Source organism: Xenopus tropicalis, chromosome 3 (genome assembly GCF_000004195.4).
Source record: "Xenopus tropicalis strain Nigerian chromosome 3, UCB_Xtro_10.0, whole genome shotgun sequence".
Taxonomy (NCBI): domain Eukaryota; kingdom Metazoa; phylum Chordata; class Amphibia; order Anura; family Pipidae; genus Xenopus; species Xenopus tropicalis.
Window position 1 is genome coordinate 144,136,203 of NC_030679.2, and position 17,854 is coordinate 144,154,056.

At 45.2% G+C, this 17,854-nt stretch overlaps 1 protein-coding gene across 1 annotated transcript; it reads right to left on the bottom strand.

Annotated features, from left to right (window-relative positions):
- Positions 1 to 2,610: 2,610 nt before the first annotated feature.
- gpc2 (glypican 2) lies at positions 2,611 to 17,325 on the bottom strand. The gene is made up of 10 exons (XM_031899532.1): positions 17,046 to 17,325; positions 11,760 to 11,918; positions 10,651 to 10,964; positions 8,116 to 8,196; positions 7,112 to 7,277; positions 6,805 to 6,935; positions 6,575 to 6,709; positions 6,358 to 6,494; positions 5,091 to 5,266; positions 2,611 to 4,705 (listed from the first exon to the last, which is right to left on the bottom strand). Exons 1-10 carry the CDS (start codon positions 17,200 to 17,202, stop codon positions 4,458 to 4,460), a joined length of 1,704 nt encoding a protein of 567 aa, XP_031755392.1. The 5' UTR covers positions 17,203 to 17,325; the 3' UTR covers positions 2,611 to 4,457.
- Positions 17,326 to 17,854: the final 529 nt, after the last annotated feature.

A 17,854-nucleotide genomic window follows, 5' to 3' on the forward strand; every position in this document is an offset into this window, starting at 1 on the left:
CATTCCACGGCCCTTACACATTCCACTTGACTTGTCGAGCTGATTTTATGGTGAAATATAGAAAGAATGGAAGAGCGTTATGGCCTTTAGCAACCACACCTAAATGTAAATCATATGGAACAAGAGACAAATAAAAAAAAAATGCACTTTTGCCATTGGATTTATAGTGACCCTAGCCGTTTTTATTGAACCGCCTCCTTGGCAGCAGGGTGTCTGTCGGGCACAAGGCCATAATCTAAGGGTGTCTGTCGGGCACAAGGCCATAATCTAAGGGTGTCTGTTGGGTAAACGGCCATAATCTAAGGGTGTCGGTCAGACACAAGGCCATAATCTAAGGGTGTTTGTCGGGCACAAGGCCATAATCTAAGGGTGTCTGTCGGGCACAAGGCCATAATCTAAGGGTGTCTGTTGGGTAAACGGCCATAATCTAAGGGTGTCTGTTGGGTAAACGGCCATAATCTAAGGGTGTCTGTTGGTCTAACAGCAATAATCTAAGGGTGTCTGTTGGGTAAGCGTAAACCATTTCAAATAACCAGAAGCTTCACAATGAAGATTGCCTACCCCACAGCCACGTAGATAGGGCCATTCTAATAGCCTCAAATAACTATAAATTAGAAGTATCAAACTTCAAAAATGACAGTTTCATATTGAAAAAATCTAAACGATTCAAACCAGAGTCCATAAAGAAACGGTAGAAAGGAAATCATAATACATTCAACTCTTTCCGGTTAACAAATATATATATAATAATAATATAAATATGTAAACATAAGTCCATTTTTTCGAACTAAAGCCATCTCAAAAACATCAAAATTATTCAAAGTTGCGACAAAAATATGTCTTTGTCAGAATGCAGCTAGGAGGGGCTTTCCATGCCACGCCTTAATACTTTCTTGGAAGATCATTTGTAGTTTGGATAGCTGGGCAGCCATAATGAGCCTACGGTGGCCATACTGGCACGTACACCATATAACTATGAGCAGAACATGTCCTGGGCAGCCATTACAAGCCTACGGTGGCCATACTGGCATGTACACCATATAACTATCAGCAGAACATAGGTGGTTATGGGTTTGAAGGAACATATCTGGATGGAGAGGACCTCAGCAGAAGAACTTACATCAAAACTGAAGTTCTTCTACACAATACACAAAAGGGGCAGTAATTCGGGATGCACCAAATCCAGGTTTTGGAATTCTAAAGGGTATATTCATCAAAAATCCTTGTATGTCCCTCAATCTTGAACTTTCTCAAATCTGACTGTATTTAGATGGTCTTCATCTCAACTGCGATTGATCAAAAAATAGACCCTCGAACGTTCGCAGTTGTTTTCTCAAATCCCAGCATTCAATCCAGTATCCGGCCATTTAAAGAGAAACCAAAGATCAATTATCCAAGTACCAAAGTTAGAATGTCCAGTTCTTGGTCATTTCAATGGTTTCTTGGAGTGATGAAGCTTCCAGTTGGTTCAAGTTCTCATATAATAATCACGATTCGGGAACACAAGGGTGACCCGACTGCCGTAACCTAAATATGAACTGCCAACCCCAGTCGAACCAATCAGAACCCTTAGTCATCATGTGACTTTAAAGCTCTAGCAACTAATTTTTTGCATTTGGCCACATTTTGGATTTGGTGCACCCCTAGTACTGGTGGTATCCCACTGACGCCACGTATCTTTTCTCCGATGAAAACCTGGTACATCTTTGGATTATTAAACAAGTGAATAATTGGAAGCTCTGAGAAATTCCAGTCCATGATATAGAAACACGGGTGTGTTAGCAGCATGGATATAACACCACAAGTCACCACTACCAACAGTCGCCATGTTGATCTTTGCACGTTTCGGTCACTAGAAGTTTCTAATACAGTAACACAAGCTCTTCCAATCGGGAGTTAGCTTCTATTGATTTAGTGCTGTTAGAACAATGAATGCACGCATTTGATTGGTCGATATGGGTTACACATTACAGAAAACTTTGCTTTTGCTAAACATGATTCTTTTGGGAGTCGGTGTGCAATCTCTTCACGGCAACAGTCCGGTGGGCTCTAATACTGCATGGCACTTGGCCACGGACATATATTACACGGATGGGCAAGTACATGGGAAGGCCCTCTGGCTGATCATGCCAGAGGTACAACATGGAAGACATTCTGTGTTTCTCCAGCTCTCACATTGCTCCTAAATAAAACAGCCTTTGGCTAAAAAAAGATAAAATCCCTGACATTGAACTGCCACTAAGCAAACCTTGGAAGGGGGAAAAATAACATCTCAGGGTGTAAATCAGCCATGTGTTCTGGGAGTTTGACCCATCCATCCCTATCTTATCCCAATAGTGGAAAACAGCTGGTTTATATGGTAGGGATGCACCGAATCTAGTTCTTTTGGATTCGGCCGAACCAACCAGGAGAGTGGATTTGCTGCAGAGAAAGGCTGAATCTTGGCCAAATACCCAATCCTGGATTGGGCGCATCCCTAATATATGGACATGGGCTGGTTGGATCTCTTGTCTGGCCTAAAGGTGCCCATACATGTTAAGATCCGCTCGCTTGGCGAGGTCATAAATCTTTGAACCTGCCTGATCAATATCTGGCCAATTGCAGGCCAGATATCGGTCGGACAGGCCCATCGTTAGTGCCCCTACACGGGCCGATAAGCTGCCGAATCGGTCTAAGATATTCGGCCAAATACCAAACCTATGGAAGAGTTTACGTGACCAAAAGCCGCAAGGATTCGGATTCGGTTCAACCAGGAGAGTGGATTTGCTGCCGAAAAAGGCTGAATCTTGGCCGAATACCCAATCCTGGATTGGGCGCATCCCTAATATATGGACATGGGCTGGTTGGATCTCTTGTCTGGCCTAAAGGTGCCCATACACGTTAAGATCCGCTGGCACAGTCGGTTCAGGGAACGCATCAACGAGCCGATGTGGTCCCCAATCCGACCTAAGCTTTTAACCTGCCCGATCGATATCTGCCCAATTTCAGGCCAGATATCGGTCGGGCATTGCCCCTCGTTCCTGCCCGTACACGGGCCAATAAGCTGCCCAATCGGTCTAAGGGATTGATATCGGCAGCTACAAACGGCCCCTGTATGGCCACCTTAAGTTCCTCCAACTGGAAACCTTCCATCTAATGGGCAGTAGGTGTAACATTCCTGCTTTACTAATATTCCCAGAAATCAGCATTTCAATTTAGTAAAACTTTTTTTTTTTGTTTTTTTCCCAATTTTTTTTATATTAAAGATCTACGTAAAACTACCGTATGGTACACAAAACCCCATGATCGACAGCCAAGTGTTTCTATCAAACACAAGAAGAAATTTAGAACATTTTTTTTTAAAAAACTGCAACTTTAGTTAATGGCGCCCGGCCCGCCACTGCCATCCGGCAGAGAGAAGCGGCAGTAGTAAGGCCCACATTCACCCGACGCTGCTACTAATACTAGTGAATGAAAGGTTCTCTACTGGACACACCTAGAACCTTGGCAGGTAGACGTGGCCACCAAGATCCTCAAGTTCCAGACGGGGCATTAACAGTTTGGGGAATTACAACATCGAAAATTCCCTAAGATAACCAATCCCTGCTGTACATTGTGCTACTAACTACCTACTCAGCCCATACTGGAACACAAAGCCGTGCCACTGGTACAGATTGTGCTAATACACAAACAAGTGTTTGGCAGTGTATAGATATACACAGATACGACAATCACACATTCATTCGCTCACACACTCACTCATTCATTTCTGAACTGCTGACCTGATAAGGGAAGAGCTTGCTCCTCTCCTACAGCTGCCAGAAAGTGGGCGGGTTGTGGATGAGAAAGGGCGTGGCTTGACAAGAAAGGGAATGGTCTGAAATACCCTATCTGCCATGTTGGGACATCTGATATTGTGGGGTTGAGCCATTCCAGGCACATTAACTCTTGAGACCAAGTACACCTTGTAACATCTTAAACTGCTAATTTCATAAAAACAAAATGGCCAAAGTGCTCAGAAGAGCAATTTCACATAAAGTTGTTTGGGTGGGTGTAGCTCCCCATTAAGCACCAACAGGAAACAAGCTGGGATGGTAATACGTTGATGCAGCAGTTCCACTGAAGGCCACGGACAATGGCTCAGCTGTGGCTACTAATTTGGCAGTCCCCTATAGAGTAGGCTCCCCTGTGTAGACAATGAGCCATGAACTACTGTCTATCTTAGGGTGGGACACTAACCACTATGTCTAATTAGGTTATATAGACCGGTACCATGTGACCTGTATCTACCGAGAATTCCCAACATAAAAATGTGAACATTTTGGGCCACACCCTTTATCCGTCCAGACCACTCCCCTTATCCTGCCCAAATGCCACATATATCTCTGTCCTTCAACCCTGGGACAAGTGCGATTGTACACTGTACTCTTTAAGCACACACACACACACGCACACACTATACATTCTCTATTCCAAGGTCACACCCTTATCAGGGCCCCAAGAAGCAAAGTCAGGGTAAGAGCAAGTCCACTGGGTGTGATAGGACCTTCAGCACTGCTGAACCCACTTCCACCTCTTTTGCCTCCTCGCCCACCTCCGCTGTTATTCTGCTTCTTATTCTTCCCTGGGCGGTCTTTGCGCTGGGTCCCACCGGCCACGGTCCTTGTCACTGGCTTATCTGTAGCAATGTCCCCATCTCCAGATCCACCACTGCCATCATCATCATCTAGCGTTCAAAAGAGAATCGAGAGGGTATTACTATAAAGGTCAAAGAGGCCGGTTCTAGAGCCTTAAGTGGGGTGCTCACAGGGGTTCCAATACATCTCACAGGCATCCACTTGGGTTAAGATCAGGACTCTTCCATTCCCATCTTAGCAAACCCATTCTCCATGGGACATTATAGTCTCTATTTCAAAAGGGAAGAACCTTCCCCAATACGTTGCCACAGGTAGGAAGCATGGAGTTATCACAATGTCATCCTTAAGGTTTGTTGAACCTTAGGAACCAGGGAAACCATGGAAAACAGTCACCAAAGTGATTCCTGGCGGAAAATATATTTGTTCCATGTCATGAAAGGGGTCGCTAAGACCAGGAAGAGAATTCTCACTTACAGACATCCTGTGTGTCGCTGTCGTGCCCGCTGTACGCTGCCCGCAGTTTCATTCTTGCCAGGCGGAGCTGAGGGCCCAGACTACGTGTCCTGGGGTCGGCTGGAGACATCTGCAGTTCCACCTCAGGGTTATTGATCTGATTGATTAGCCCATCTCCTGCCACCTGGGGGAGGTACCTTAGGGAAAGAGATTGAATTCATTGGGGCAAAGTCATTCATCAGGGGGTTCTCAAACCTGCTCTAAAAACCTTTGCACTGTAGGTGGGTCACCAGGACACCACTGAGAACCTTGGTACTGTAGGTGGGTCATCCGGGTAACACAGAGAAGCTTTGTACTGTAGGTGGGTCACCAAAATAAAACTGAGAACCTTTACACTGTAGGTGAGTCACCAGTCCAACACTGAGAACCTTTGCACTGTAGGTGAGTCACCAGTCCAACACTGAGAACCTTTGCACTGTAGGTGGGTCACCAGGCTAACACTGAGAACCTTTGCACTGTAGGTAGGTCACCAGGCTAACACTGAGAACCTTTGCACTGTAGGTGGGTCACCAAGCTAACACTGAGAACCTTTGCACTTTGGGTCACCAAGACACCACTGAGAACCTTGGTACTGTAGGTGGGTCACCAGGCTAACACTGAGAACCTTTGCACTTTAGGTGGGTCACCAAGACAACACTGAGAACCTCAGCACTGTAGGTGGGTCACCAGCCTAACACTGGGAACCTTTGCACTATTGGGTCACCAGGCTAATACTGAGAACCTTTGTTCTGTAGGTGGGTCACCAAGACACCACTGAGAACCTTTGCACTGTAGGTGGGTCACCAAGACACCACTGAGAACCTTAGTGTTAGGCTGGTGACCCACCTACAAAACAAAGGTTCTCAGTATTAGCCTGGTGACCCAATAGTGCAAAGGTTCTCAGTGTTAGGCTGGTGACCCACCTACAGTGCAGAGAACCTTTGCACTATTGGGTCACCAGGCTAATACTGAGAACCTTTGTTCTGTAGGTGGGTCACAAGGACACCACTGAGAACCTCTGTACTATAGGTGGGTCACCAGGCTAAAACTGAGAATCTTTGCACTGTTGGTGGGTCACCAAGATAAAACTGAGAACCTTTGCACTATGGGTCACCAAGACACCACTGAGAACCATTGCATTGTCGGTGGATCCCAAAAAAATGAAGAACTGAGAAGATGCAGATGAAATGAACAGATCCAATTAGACAGACAGATAGCTCAGCCGTCTGTAGGACAACATAGCCCTCACCTCCCGCGGTTTTGCCCATTCCAGCACTTCTCTTGGTTGCTGAGCCCAGCGGAAACTCTATTATCAGAACAGAGGGAGCGAGGAAGAAGCTTCCAGAGACCTCGCAGTGGGCGGAGCTTGCCCACAATTTCTGAAACCTGGGGCGAAAGAGGTTAAATGTTGAGGAAGAGCAACAAACACAGGGACTTTATAATGAAGCCACTCATTGGCTGCTCACCAGTCGGTCTATGTTGGTGCCATCCGCTGAGGTGGGCTTCTCATCATTGTTATAGGCACGAAACCTCTGCCTGGGGTCCTCACCCGGTGAGCGTCTGCTTCGGGCAGGGGGTGGGGTTCCACATGTCTGAAATATCTACAGGACATAAACACACCAGGTAAAGTGACAGCAAGGTAAACAAAATGGCCGTATTGAGTTATGTAATGCTTACTAGTGGGTGGGGTTTGTACCTGGGCGGTGAGCTGCACACTCTCCTCCTGCAGGGACATGATTGCCTCCGATATCTTCACCGCAATGGATTCCATAGCCAGCTCTATATTAAAGGACCCCGCCAGTCGCTCGGCTACTTCCTGGAGGCCATCTTGAAAGGGAAAAGAGTTGATTTACTACAGGAACTGATTTACTAACATGGTACAAAACTGTGCCAGCGCCATAACTTTGACATTTTTGGTTCAAGCTTCAGTTTGAGGTTCATTTCCCCCTCTTAGCATTTAATATAATTGATAACAGGAACCACCGCCCCCCCCCCATTCTTACCTATTAAACTGTTCCAGTCGTCGTCCATGTCAGCCTGGTAGGCAAGACACCCTTTCAAGACATTGAGACAGAGGCCATGGCAAGGGTGCAGGTTAGTGTGACCCCGGCACAGGGGGCAGTACCACATACGCATGACAGCCCGGAGACAGTCGGGGGGCGGTGCCGCCTACAGAGACAGGAAATAGCACTTTTATTCTAGGGATTTGTCTCACTTTGGAGGCATGTATATGTAGATATGTAGCAATTCAGTAAAGTCTTCCATATAGATGAATGTAATGAATTTTGTAACGACAACGCCACCTGCTGGTCAGTTCCAGCAACTGTAAAGTCAGAGAGATAAACCTTCAGTAGGAAGAGAACAGAGAAGGGTTCTGATGTTGCTTTTCGCAGGAAAGAGATCAGAAGCCTCAGATGCCCCTTCCTCCTTCCTGAGCAGAGCAACATAAAAACAATTCTCTGTTTTCCTTCTAAAGATACATCTCTCTGACTGTGTAGTTACATCAACTGACCAGCAGGTGGACAAAAATCATTATTTTGGCAGTTAATAAAAACGTTGAAACCGAGAAAATAAATAATGAACGTAAATTGAAATATGACACTTTTTTTAAGGTTGACTTATCCTTGAACTGCTTAGGGGGGCAGGTGTGGTTCTTTGCAGCCCCTGCAGAAACGCAGACTGGGGTTCATTTTCAACACCCGGCCAGTAACCCACGGCAACGAATTACCTTATTCATTTTCAGTGTTCTACCTGGTAGAAAAATGCTACTCGCTGATTGGTTGTTATTGGTAACCGCCCAGTGTTGGAAAATGCAGACCCCTGGGTTCCAATTTACCTTACTTTCCACCCAAACCCCTCCTCCAAAGCTTCCGAAAAGGTTTGCTCATCTGTTACATCACAGCGGGGATATTTCCCCATACATGAGGGACGAGAGAGTTATAGTTCTGCTATCTAGTTTCCCTACTATAGCGCCATTACACACCTTCTAGTTTCCAAAATCCCTTACCTTAGCGGCTCCGCTGACAATATCGCTCCCTGTCCCCAGCCCCTCCACCAGTGTCCTTGCAGCCCCCAGTGCTCGAGTGATCTGCATGGAGAAAATGTACATTGTCTATTAAACCCAAAGAAACAAAATTATAAATAAATGGGAGTAGACGTTAGACATATACATTATACATAGATAATATACAGTCGGGTCATTTCCCTATGGGACCAAACTGTAAATGATATCCTTATAAACGGCGCTTAGTGATGTCATCGGTTATAATCGGAGCTTAGTGATGTCATTTCTGTCACATGACTCACTGAAACTTATATTATAATAAAAAAAATACCCCCTGTTGTGAAATATGAGGATATTAGGAGTCACAGAGGAGTTCCATGACCTGTATAAAAGCACGAAGCCGAAGGAACTCCTCGGGGGCTTATAATATCCCTATATGTTACAATAGGGGGTACTTTATTCACTATATATTATATGGAACTCCTCGGGAGCTTATAATATCCCTATATGTTACAATAGGGGGCACTTTATTCACTATATATTATAAGGAACTCCTCGGGGGCTTATAATATCCCTATATGTTACAATAGGGGGTACTTTATTCACTATATATTATATGGAACTCCTCGGGAGCTTATAATATCCCTATATGTTACAATAGGGGGCACTTTATTCACTATATATTATAAGGAACTCCTCGGGGGCTTATAATATCCCTATATGTTACAATAGGGGGCACTTTATTCACTATATATTATAAGGAACTCCTCAGGGGCTTATAATATCCCTATATGTTACAATAGGGGGTACTTTATTCACTATATATTATAAGGAACCCCTCGGGAGCTTATAATATCCCTATATGTTACAATAGGGGGTACTTTATTCACTATATATTATAAGGAACTCCTCGGGGGCTTATAATATCCCTATATGTTACAATAGGGGGCACTTTATTCACTATATATTATAAGGAACTCCTCGGGGGCTTATAATATCCCTATATGTTACAATAGGGGGCACTTTATTCACTATATATTATAAGGAACTCCTCGGGGACTTATAATATCCCTATATGTTACAATAGGGGGCACTTTATTCACTATATATTATAAGGAACTCCTCGGGGACTTATAATATCCCTATATGTTACAATAGGGGGCACTTTATTCACTATATATTATAAGGAACCCCTCGGGGGCTTATAATATCCCTATATGTTACAATAGGGGGCACTTTATTCACTATATATTATAAGGAACTCCTCGGGGGCTTATAATATCCATATATGTTACAATAGGGGGCACTTTATTCACTATATATTATAAGGAACTCCTCGGGGACTTATAACATCCCTATATGTTACAATAGGGGGTACTTTATTCACTATATATTATAAGGAACTCCTCGGGGGCTTATAATATCCCTATATGTTACAATAGGGGGTACTTTATTCACTATATATTATAAGGAACTCCTCGGGGGCTTATAATATCCCTATATGTTACAATAGGGGGTACTTTATTCACTATATATTATAAGGAATCCCTCTGTGACTTATAATATCCCTATATGTTACAATAGGGGGCACTTTATTCACTATATATTATAAGGAATCCCTCTGTGACTTATAATATCCCTATATGTTACAATAGGGGGTACTTTATTCACTATATATTATAAGGAACTCCTCGGGGACTTATAATATCCCTATATGTTACAATAGGGGGCACTTTATTCACTATATATTATAAGGAACTCCTCAGGGGCTTATAATATCCCTATATGTTACAATAGGGGGCACTTTATTCACTATATATTATAAGGAACTCCTCGGGGACTTATAATATCCCTATATGTTACAATAGGGGGTACTTTATTCACTATATATTATAAGGAACTCCTCGGGGGCTTATAATATCCCTATATGTTACAATAGGGGGTACTTTATTCACTATATAATACACAAGAGTCATGAATATCCTGTAAATGATATCCTTATAATCAGTGCTTAGTGATGTCATCAGTTATTATCAGAGCTTAGTGATGTCATTTTTGTCACATGACTTACTTAAACATGTATATAATAATAAATAAAGTTCCCCCTGTTGTAAAATATGAGGCTATTAGAAGTCACTTCAGAGTTCCATGACCTGTATAAAAGCACTCGGCCTTTGGCCTTGTACCTTTATATGGTCATGGATCTCCTGGGTGACTTATAATATCCTTATATTTTACAATAGGGGGTACTTGATTCGCTGTATAATACACCTATGGGGGTTGTTATCCATGGCAAGGCTAGTGCCATCTTGTGGCAATTTATCAGTAGCACAAGTCTAATGGGGATTCTAATCAGCTACATTCAGACCCAGTGATGCCAGAAAGTGCCTGGAAATATCTGTGTGCGCCCAGAGAAATATTGCACCCCTGAACTATTGCATCTCTGCATCTATACATGAGTGTGAGCTTCCATACTGGTTCCCTCAGCTGAAGCCCAGGCTATTTCCAAAGATTAGTTTATTTTGTTTAAACTCAAACCTGAAGCCTCAGCCGCCGTGGGGAGTCTCCAAACGGCCTCAGCTCCTCTGCCCGACGCGCCGCACACTCCATGTAGTCTGCACCGAGCTGGTACTGTGGGAGGAGGAGGCGGAGCGTGCGTTCCAGAAGCCCCGCCCAAAATTCAGAAAGAGCGTCAGCCACCCTGGAGGCCCCACCCCCCATGTAATAAGCCCGGAGTTCGGAAAACAGGGTGCTGAAGAGAGCAGCATTCTGGGAGTACAAGCGCCCGTAGGAGAGCACAAACATGGAGTTGAGGGAGTGTTCGGCAGCATCGAGGAGGGCAAGAAAAAATTCTGCACAGAAGGGAAAAAATGATACATTTTATACAAAGATAGGCAGATAATAGATAGATAGATAGATAGATAGATAGATAGATAGATAGATTGATTAGATAGATAGATTGATTAGATAGATAGATAGATGATAGATAGATAGATAGATAGATAGATAGATAGATAGATAGATAGATAGTTAGATAGATAGACAGGCAGGTAGAGCGACAGATAGATGATGATAGATAGATAAATAGATAGACAGATAGATAGACACATAGATAGATGATAGATAGATAGATAGATAGATAATAGATAGATAGATAGATAGATGATAGAGATAGATAGATAGATAGATAGATAGATAGATAGATACACAGATAGACAGACACGCAGATAGATGATAGATAGATAGATAGATAGATAGACACACAGATAGATGATAGATAGATAGATAGATAGATAGATAGATAGATGATAGAGATAGATGATAGATAGATAGATAGATAGATAGATAGATAGATAGATAGATGGATAGATAGATAGATAGATGATTGATAGAGATGATAGATAGATAATAGATAGATGGATGGGTAGGTAGAGATAGAGAGATAGATAGATAGATAGACAGACAGACAGACAGACAGACAGACAGATAGATAGACAGACAGAGATAGAGAGATATATAGATACATAGATAGACAGACAGACAGACAGATAGACAGAGATAGATAGACAGAGATAGATAGAGAGAGATAGACAGATAAATAGATAGACAGACAGACAGACAGAGATAAATCCTGGGTGCAGCCTTACTATGGAACTTCTTTTTCCCGGAGGTTAATGCTCCCAAGGGGAAGCTGAGACTCTCGTTGACAATCCGAACCAGGTCGCGCATACTCTCCTCGCTCAGCCGGATCTCGGTCTCGCTGGTGCAGCAGGTGTACTCCTGGGGGCAGATACGTAGGTGCTCCCCTGGGGGGCGAGAGTGAGTAACTAGTCAGGCACAGGGGGTACAAACTCACAGTCAGGGCCTGACTAACCCAGGATATATCCCCATTGGGCTTTGAATTGAGCTGCAGCCCTGGGGCCTATGGGCCTGAAAGCTCCGAGTACCGGACTGGTCTCTGAGTCTGGGCACAGAAATCACTTTAGTTCACCTTTAAATTATCCGTTGGAATGATGTAGACATTGATATTCTGAGACAATTTGCAATTGGTCTTCATTTTTTATTTCTTATGGCTTTTCAGTTATTTAGATTTTTGTTTAAAGGCTCCCCAGTTTGGTAATTCAGCAGCTATCTGGTTGCTAGGGTCTTATTTACCTTAGAAACCAGGCAATTGTTTGAATGAGGGACTGGTAGATAAATAGGTGAGGATAAAAAGTAACTATAACAATAAAATTGTAGCCTCAAAGAGCAATAATTTTTGACTGCCGGGGTCAGTGACCCCCATCTGAAAGTTGGAAAGAGTCAGAAGAAGAAGGCAAATAATTCAAGAACTATAAAACATAAATAAAGAAGATCAATTGCAAATGTAAATGTAGCTGTATTCTGCTTTCCTGCTGCTAATTCCCCTGCAGATCAGCACTGGGGGAGCCTACGGAATGGATAGAATACAGGTGAGTGAGACACATGGGTTAATGGGACACTGGGGTATAACACAGGTGAGACAATGGGTTAATGGGACACTGGGGGGTATAACACAGGTGAGACAATGGGTTAATGGGACACTGAGGGGTATAACACAGGTGAGACAATGGGTTAATGGGACACTGGGGGGTATAACACAGGTGAGACAATGGGTTAATGGGACACTGGGGGGTTATAACACAGGTGAGACAATGGGTTAATGGGACACTGGGGGGTATAACACAGGTGAGACAATGGGTTAATGGGACACTGGGGGGTATAACACAGGTGAGACAATGGGTTAATGGGACACTGGGGGTATAACACAGGTGAGACAATGGGTTAATGGGACACTGGGGGGGTATAACACAGGTGAGACAATGGGTTAATGGGACACTGGGGGGTATAACACAGGTGAGACAATGGGTTAATGGGACACTGGGGGGTATAACACAGGTGAGACAATGGGTTAATGGGACACTGGGGGTATAACACAGGTGAGACAGTGGGTTAATTGGACACTGGGGGTATAACACAGGTGAGACAATGGGTTAATGGGACACTGGGGGTATAACACAGGTGAGACAATGGGTTAATTGGACACTGGGGGTATAACACAGGTGAGACAATGGGTTAATTGGACACTGGGGGTATAACACAGGTGAGACAATGGGTTAATGGGACACTGGGGGTATAACACAGGTGAGACAATGGGTTATTGGGACACTGGGGGTATAACACAGGTGAGACAATGGGTTAATGGGACACTGGGGGGTATAACACAGGTGGGACAATGGGTTAATGGGACACTGGGGGGTATAACACAGGTGAGACAATGGGTTAATGGGACACTGGGGGGTATAACACAGGTGAGACAATGGGTTAATGGGACACTGGGGGGTATAACACAGGTGGGACAATGGGTTAATGGGACACTGGGGGGTATAACACAGGTGAGACAATGGGTTAATGGGACACTGGGGGTATAACACAGGTGAGACAATGGGTTAATGGGACACTGGGGGTATAACACAGGTGGGACAATGGGTTAATGGGACACTGGGGGTATAACACAGGTGGGACAATGGGTTAATGGGACACTGGGGGTATAACACAGGTGGTACAATGGGTTAATGGGACACTGGGGGTATAACACAGGTGGGACAATGGGTTAATGGGACACTGGGGGTATAACACAGGTGGGACAATGGGTTAATGGGACACTGGGGGTATAACACAGGTGGGACAATGGGTTAATGGGACACTGGAGGGTATAACACAGGTGAGACAATGGGTTAATGGGACACTGGGGGTATAACACAGGTGGGACAATGGGTTAATGGGACACTGGAGGGTATAACACAGGTGAGACAATGGGTTAATGGGACACTGGGGGGGTATAACACAGGTGAGACAATGGGTTAATGGGACACTGGGGGTATAACACAGGTGAGACAATGGGTTAATGGGACACTGGGGGGTATAACACAGGTGAGACAATGGGTTAATGGGACACTGGGGGTATAACACAGGTGAGACAATGGGTTAATGGTACACTGGGGGTATAACACAGGTGAGACAATGGGTTAATGGGACACTGGGGGTATAACACAGGTGAGACAATGGGTTGGGGTATAACACAGGTGAGACAATGGGTTAATGGCAGGGGGTATAACACAGGTGAGACAATGGGTTAATGGGAGGGGGTATAACACAGGTGAGACAATGGGTTAATGGGACACTGGGGGGGGTATAACACAGGTGAGACAATGGGTTAATGGGAGGGAGTATAACACAGGTGAGACAATGGGTTAATGGGACACTGGGGGGTATAACACAGGTGAGACAATGGGTTAATGGGACACTGGGGGGGTATAACACAGGTGAGACAATGGGTGAATGGGACACTGGGGGGTATAACACAGGTGAGACAATGGGTTAATGGGACACTGGGGGTATAACACAGGTGAGACAATGGGTTAATGGTACACTGGGGGTATAACACAGGTGAGACAATGGGTTAATGGGACACTGGGGGTATAACACAGGTGAGACAATGGGTTGGGGTATAACAGAGGTGAGACAATGGGTTAATGGCAGGGGGTATAACACAGGTGAGACAATGGGTTAATGGGAGGGGGTATAACACAGGTGAGACAATGGGTTAATGGGACACTGGGGGGGGTATAACACAGGTGAGACAATGGGTTAATGGGAGGGAGTATAACACAGGTGAGACAATGGGTTAATGGGACACTGGGGGGTATAACACAGGTGAGACAATGGGTTAATGGGACACTGGGGGGGGGTATAACACAGGTGAGACAATGGGTGAATGGGACACTGGGGGTATAACACAGGTGAGACAATGGGTTAATGGAACACTGGGGGTATAACACAGGTGAGACAATGGGTTAATGGGAGGGAGTATAACACAGGTGAGACAATGGGTTAATGGGACACTGGGGGGTATAACACAGGTGAGACAATGGGTTAATGGGACACTGGGGGGGGTATAACACAGGTGAGACAATGGGTTAATGGGAGGGAGTATAACACAGGTGAGACAATGGGTTAATGGGACACTGGGGGGTATAACACAGGTGAGACAATGGGTTATTGGGACACTGGGGAGTATAACACAGGTGAGACAATGGGTTAATGGGACACTGGGGGTATAACACAGGTGAGACAATGGGTTAATGGGACACTGGGGGTATAACACAGGTGAGACAATGGGTTATTGGGACACTGGAGGGTATAACATAGGCGAGACAATGGGTTAATGGGACACTGGGGGTATAACACAGGTGAGACAATGGGTTAATGGGACACTGGAGGGTATAACACAGGTGAGACAATGGGTTATTGGGACACTGGGGGTATAACACAGGTAAGACAATGGGTTAATGGGACACTGGGGGTATAACACAGGTGAGACAATGGGTTAATGGGACACTGGGGGGTATAACACAGGTGAGACAATGGGTTAATGGGACACTGGGGGTATAACACAGGTGAGACAATGGGTTAATGGGACACTGGGGGTATAACACAGGTGAGACAATGGGTTAATGGGACACTGGGGGGGAGGGTATAACACAGGTGAGACAATGGGTTAATGGGACACTGGGGGTATAACACAGGTGAGACAATGGGTTAATGGGACACTGGGGGGTATAACACAGGTGAGACAATGGGTTAATGGGACACTGGGGGGGAGGGTATAACACAGGTGAGACAATGGGTTAATGGGACACGGGGGTATAACACAGGTGAGACAATGGGTTAATGGGACACTGGGGGTATAACACAGGTGAGACAATGGGTTAATGGGACACTGGGGGGTATAACACAGTGAGACAATGGGTTAATGGGACACTGGGGGGGAGGGTATAACACAGGTGAGACAATGGGTTAATGGGACACGGGGGGTATAACACAGGTGAGACAATGGGTTAATGGGACACTGGGGGTATAACACAGGTGAGACAATGGGTTAATGGGACACTGGGGGTATAACACAGGTGAGACAATGGGTTAATGGGACACTGGGGGTATAACACAGGTGAGACAATGGGTTAATGGACACTGGGGGGAGGGTATAACACAGGTGAGACAATGGGTTAATGGGACACTGGGGGGTATAACACAGGTGAGACAATGGGTTAATGGGACACTGGGGGTATAACACAGGTGAGACAATGGGTTAATGGGACACTGGGGGGTATAACACAGGTGAGACAATGGGTTAATGGGACACTGGGGGGGGAGGGTATAAACACAGGTGAGACAATGGGTTAATGGGACACTGGGGTATAACACAGGTGAGACAATGGGTTAATGGGACAACTGGGGGTATAACACAGGTGAGACAATGGGTTAATGGGACACTGGGGGGAGGGTATAACACAGGTGAGACAATGGGTTAATGGGACACGGGGGGTATAACACAGGTGAGACAATGGGTTAATGGGACACTGGGGGGTATAACACAGGTGAGACAATGGGTTAATGGGACACTGGGGGGTATAACACAGGTGAGACAATGGGTTAATGGGACACTGGGGGGGAGGGTATAACACAGGTGAGACAATGGGTTAATGGGACACGGGGGGGTATAACACAGGTGAGACAATGGGTTAATGGGACACTGGGGTATAACACAGGTGAGACAATGGGTTAATGGACACTGGGGTATAACACAGGTGAGACAATGGGTTAATGGGACACTGGGGGGTATAACACAGGTGAGACAATGGGTTAATGGGACACTGGGGGGTATAACACAGGTGAGACAATGGGTTAATGGGACACTGGGGGGGAGGGTATAACACAGGTGAGACAATGGGTTAATGGGAGGGGGTATAACACAGGTGAGACAATGGGTTAATGGTACACTGGGGGTATAACACAGGTGGGGGGGTGCCATAGGGATGAGTTACATTACACACACAGGGGGGAGACCTTACCCGATATGGGGGCCCGGACCCCCGCTGTCCCACCCAGGCCTCTCTCCCGGAGTTCCCGGTCAGTGTTGGAGCAGCTCCGGGTGTCGGTGAGGGAGGAGGGGGCTGCCGGGGCGATGAGGGGCAGCAGGAGCAGCGGGTACAGGCGGGGCAGTGCCATTGCGGATGCGGGGGCACAGGGAGACTGGCGGATCTGGGTACCGGCACCACCGACTGACAGGACAAAGGAGCCGGGCGGGGGAGCCGAGCGGTCCTACCGCCGCCTGCTGTACCTCTGGGGAGAAGGGGATTGGCCGGAGCTTGACAGGGCTCAGCTATTCACTCATATCTATCTGTGTATCCTGCTCCTATACATGTCTTTATGGGATATACTTATATGTGTGTGTATATAGATATATATATATAATGTATTTTACACATATTTCCTATACATATCATTGGTGTGTTTTTGTCCTATATATATATATGTATTATATACCTAAATCCCCTATACATATAATATGTGTGTTTATTTGATATACATGTATAAAACACTTTAAATTTCAATCAATATTATAGTTTTGTTGTGTGCTAATTTGTATTATACACTATATTTCCTTTACCTATGTATGTGCTATATACCTGTATATATCTATCTGTATACAGTCAGGCCTCTGCAACTCCCAGCCCTCCATATATTGATGGACTACAGCTCCCAGAACTCCCGCAAAAGCCAAAGTCTGTCAGGGTTGTGGGAGTTGTAGTCCAACCATATCTGCCCAACCTATAGGAAGGGGGAGAGGTGGATGGCACAGCAATGCGTGGGTCTGGTT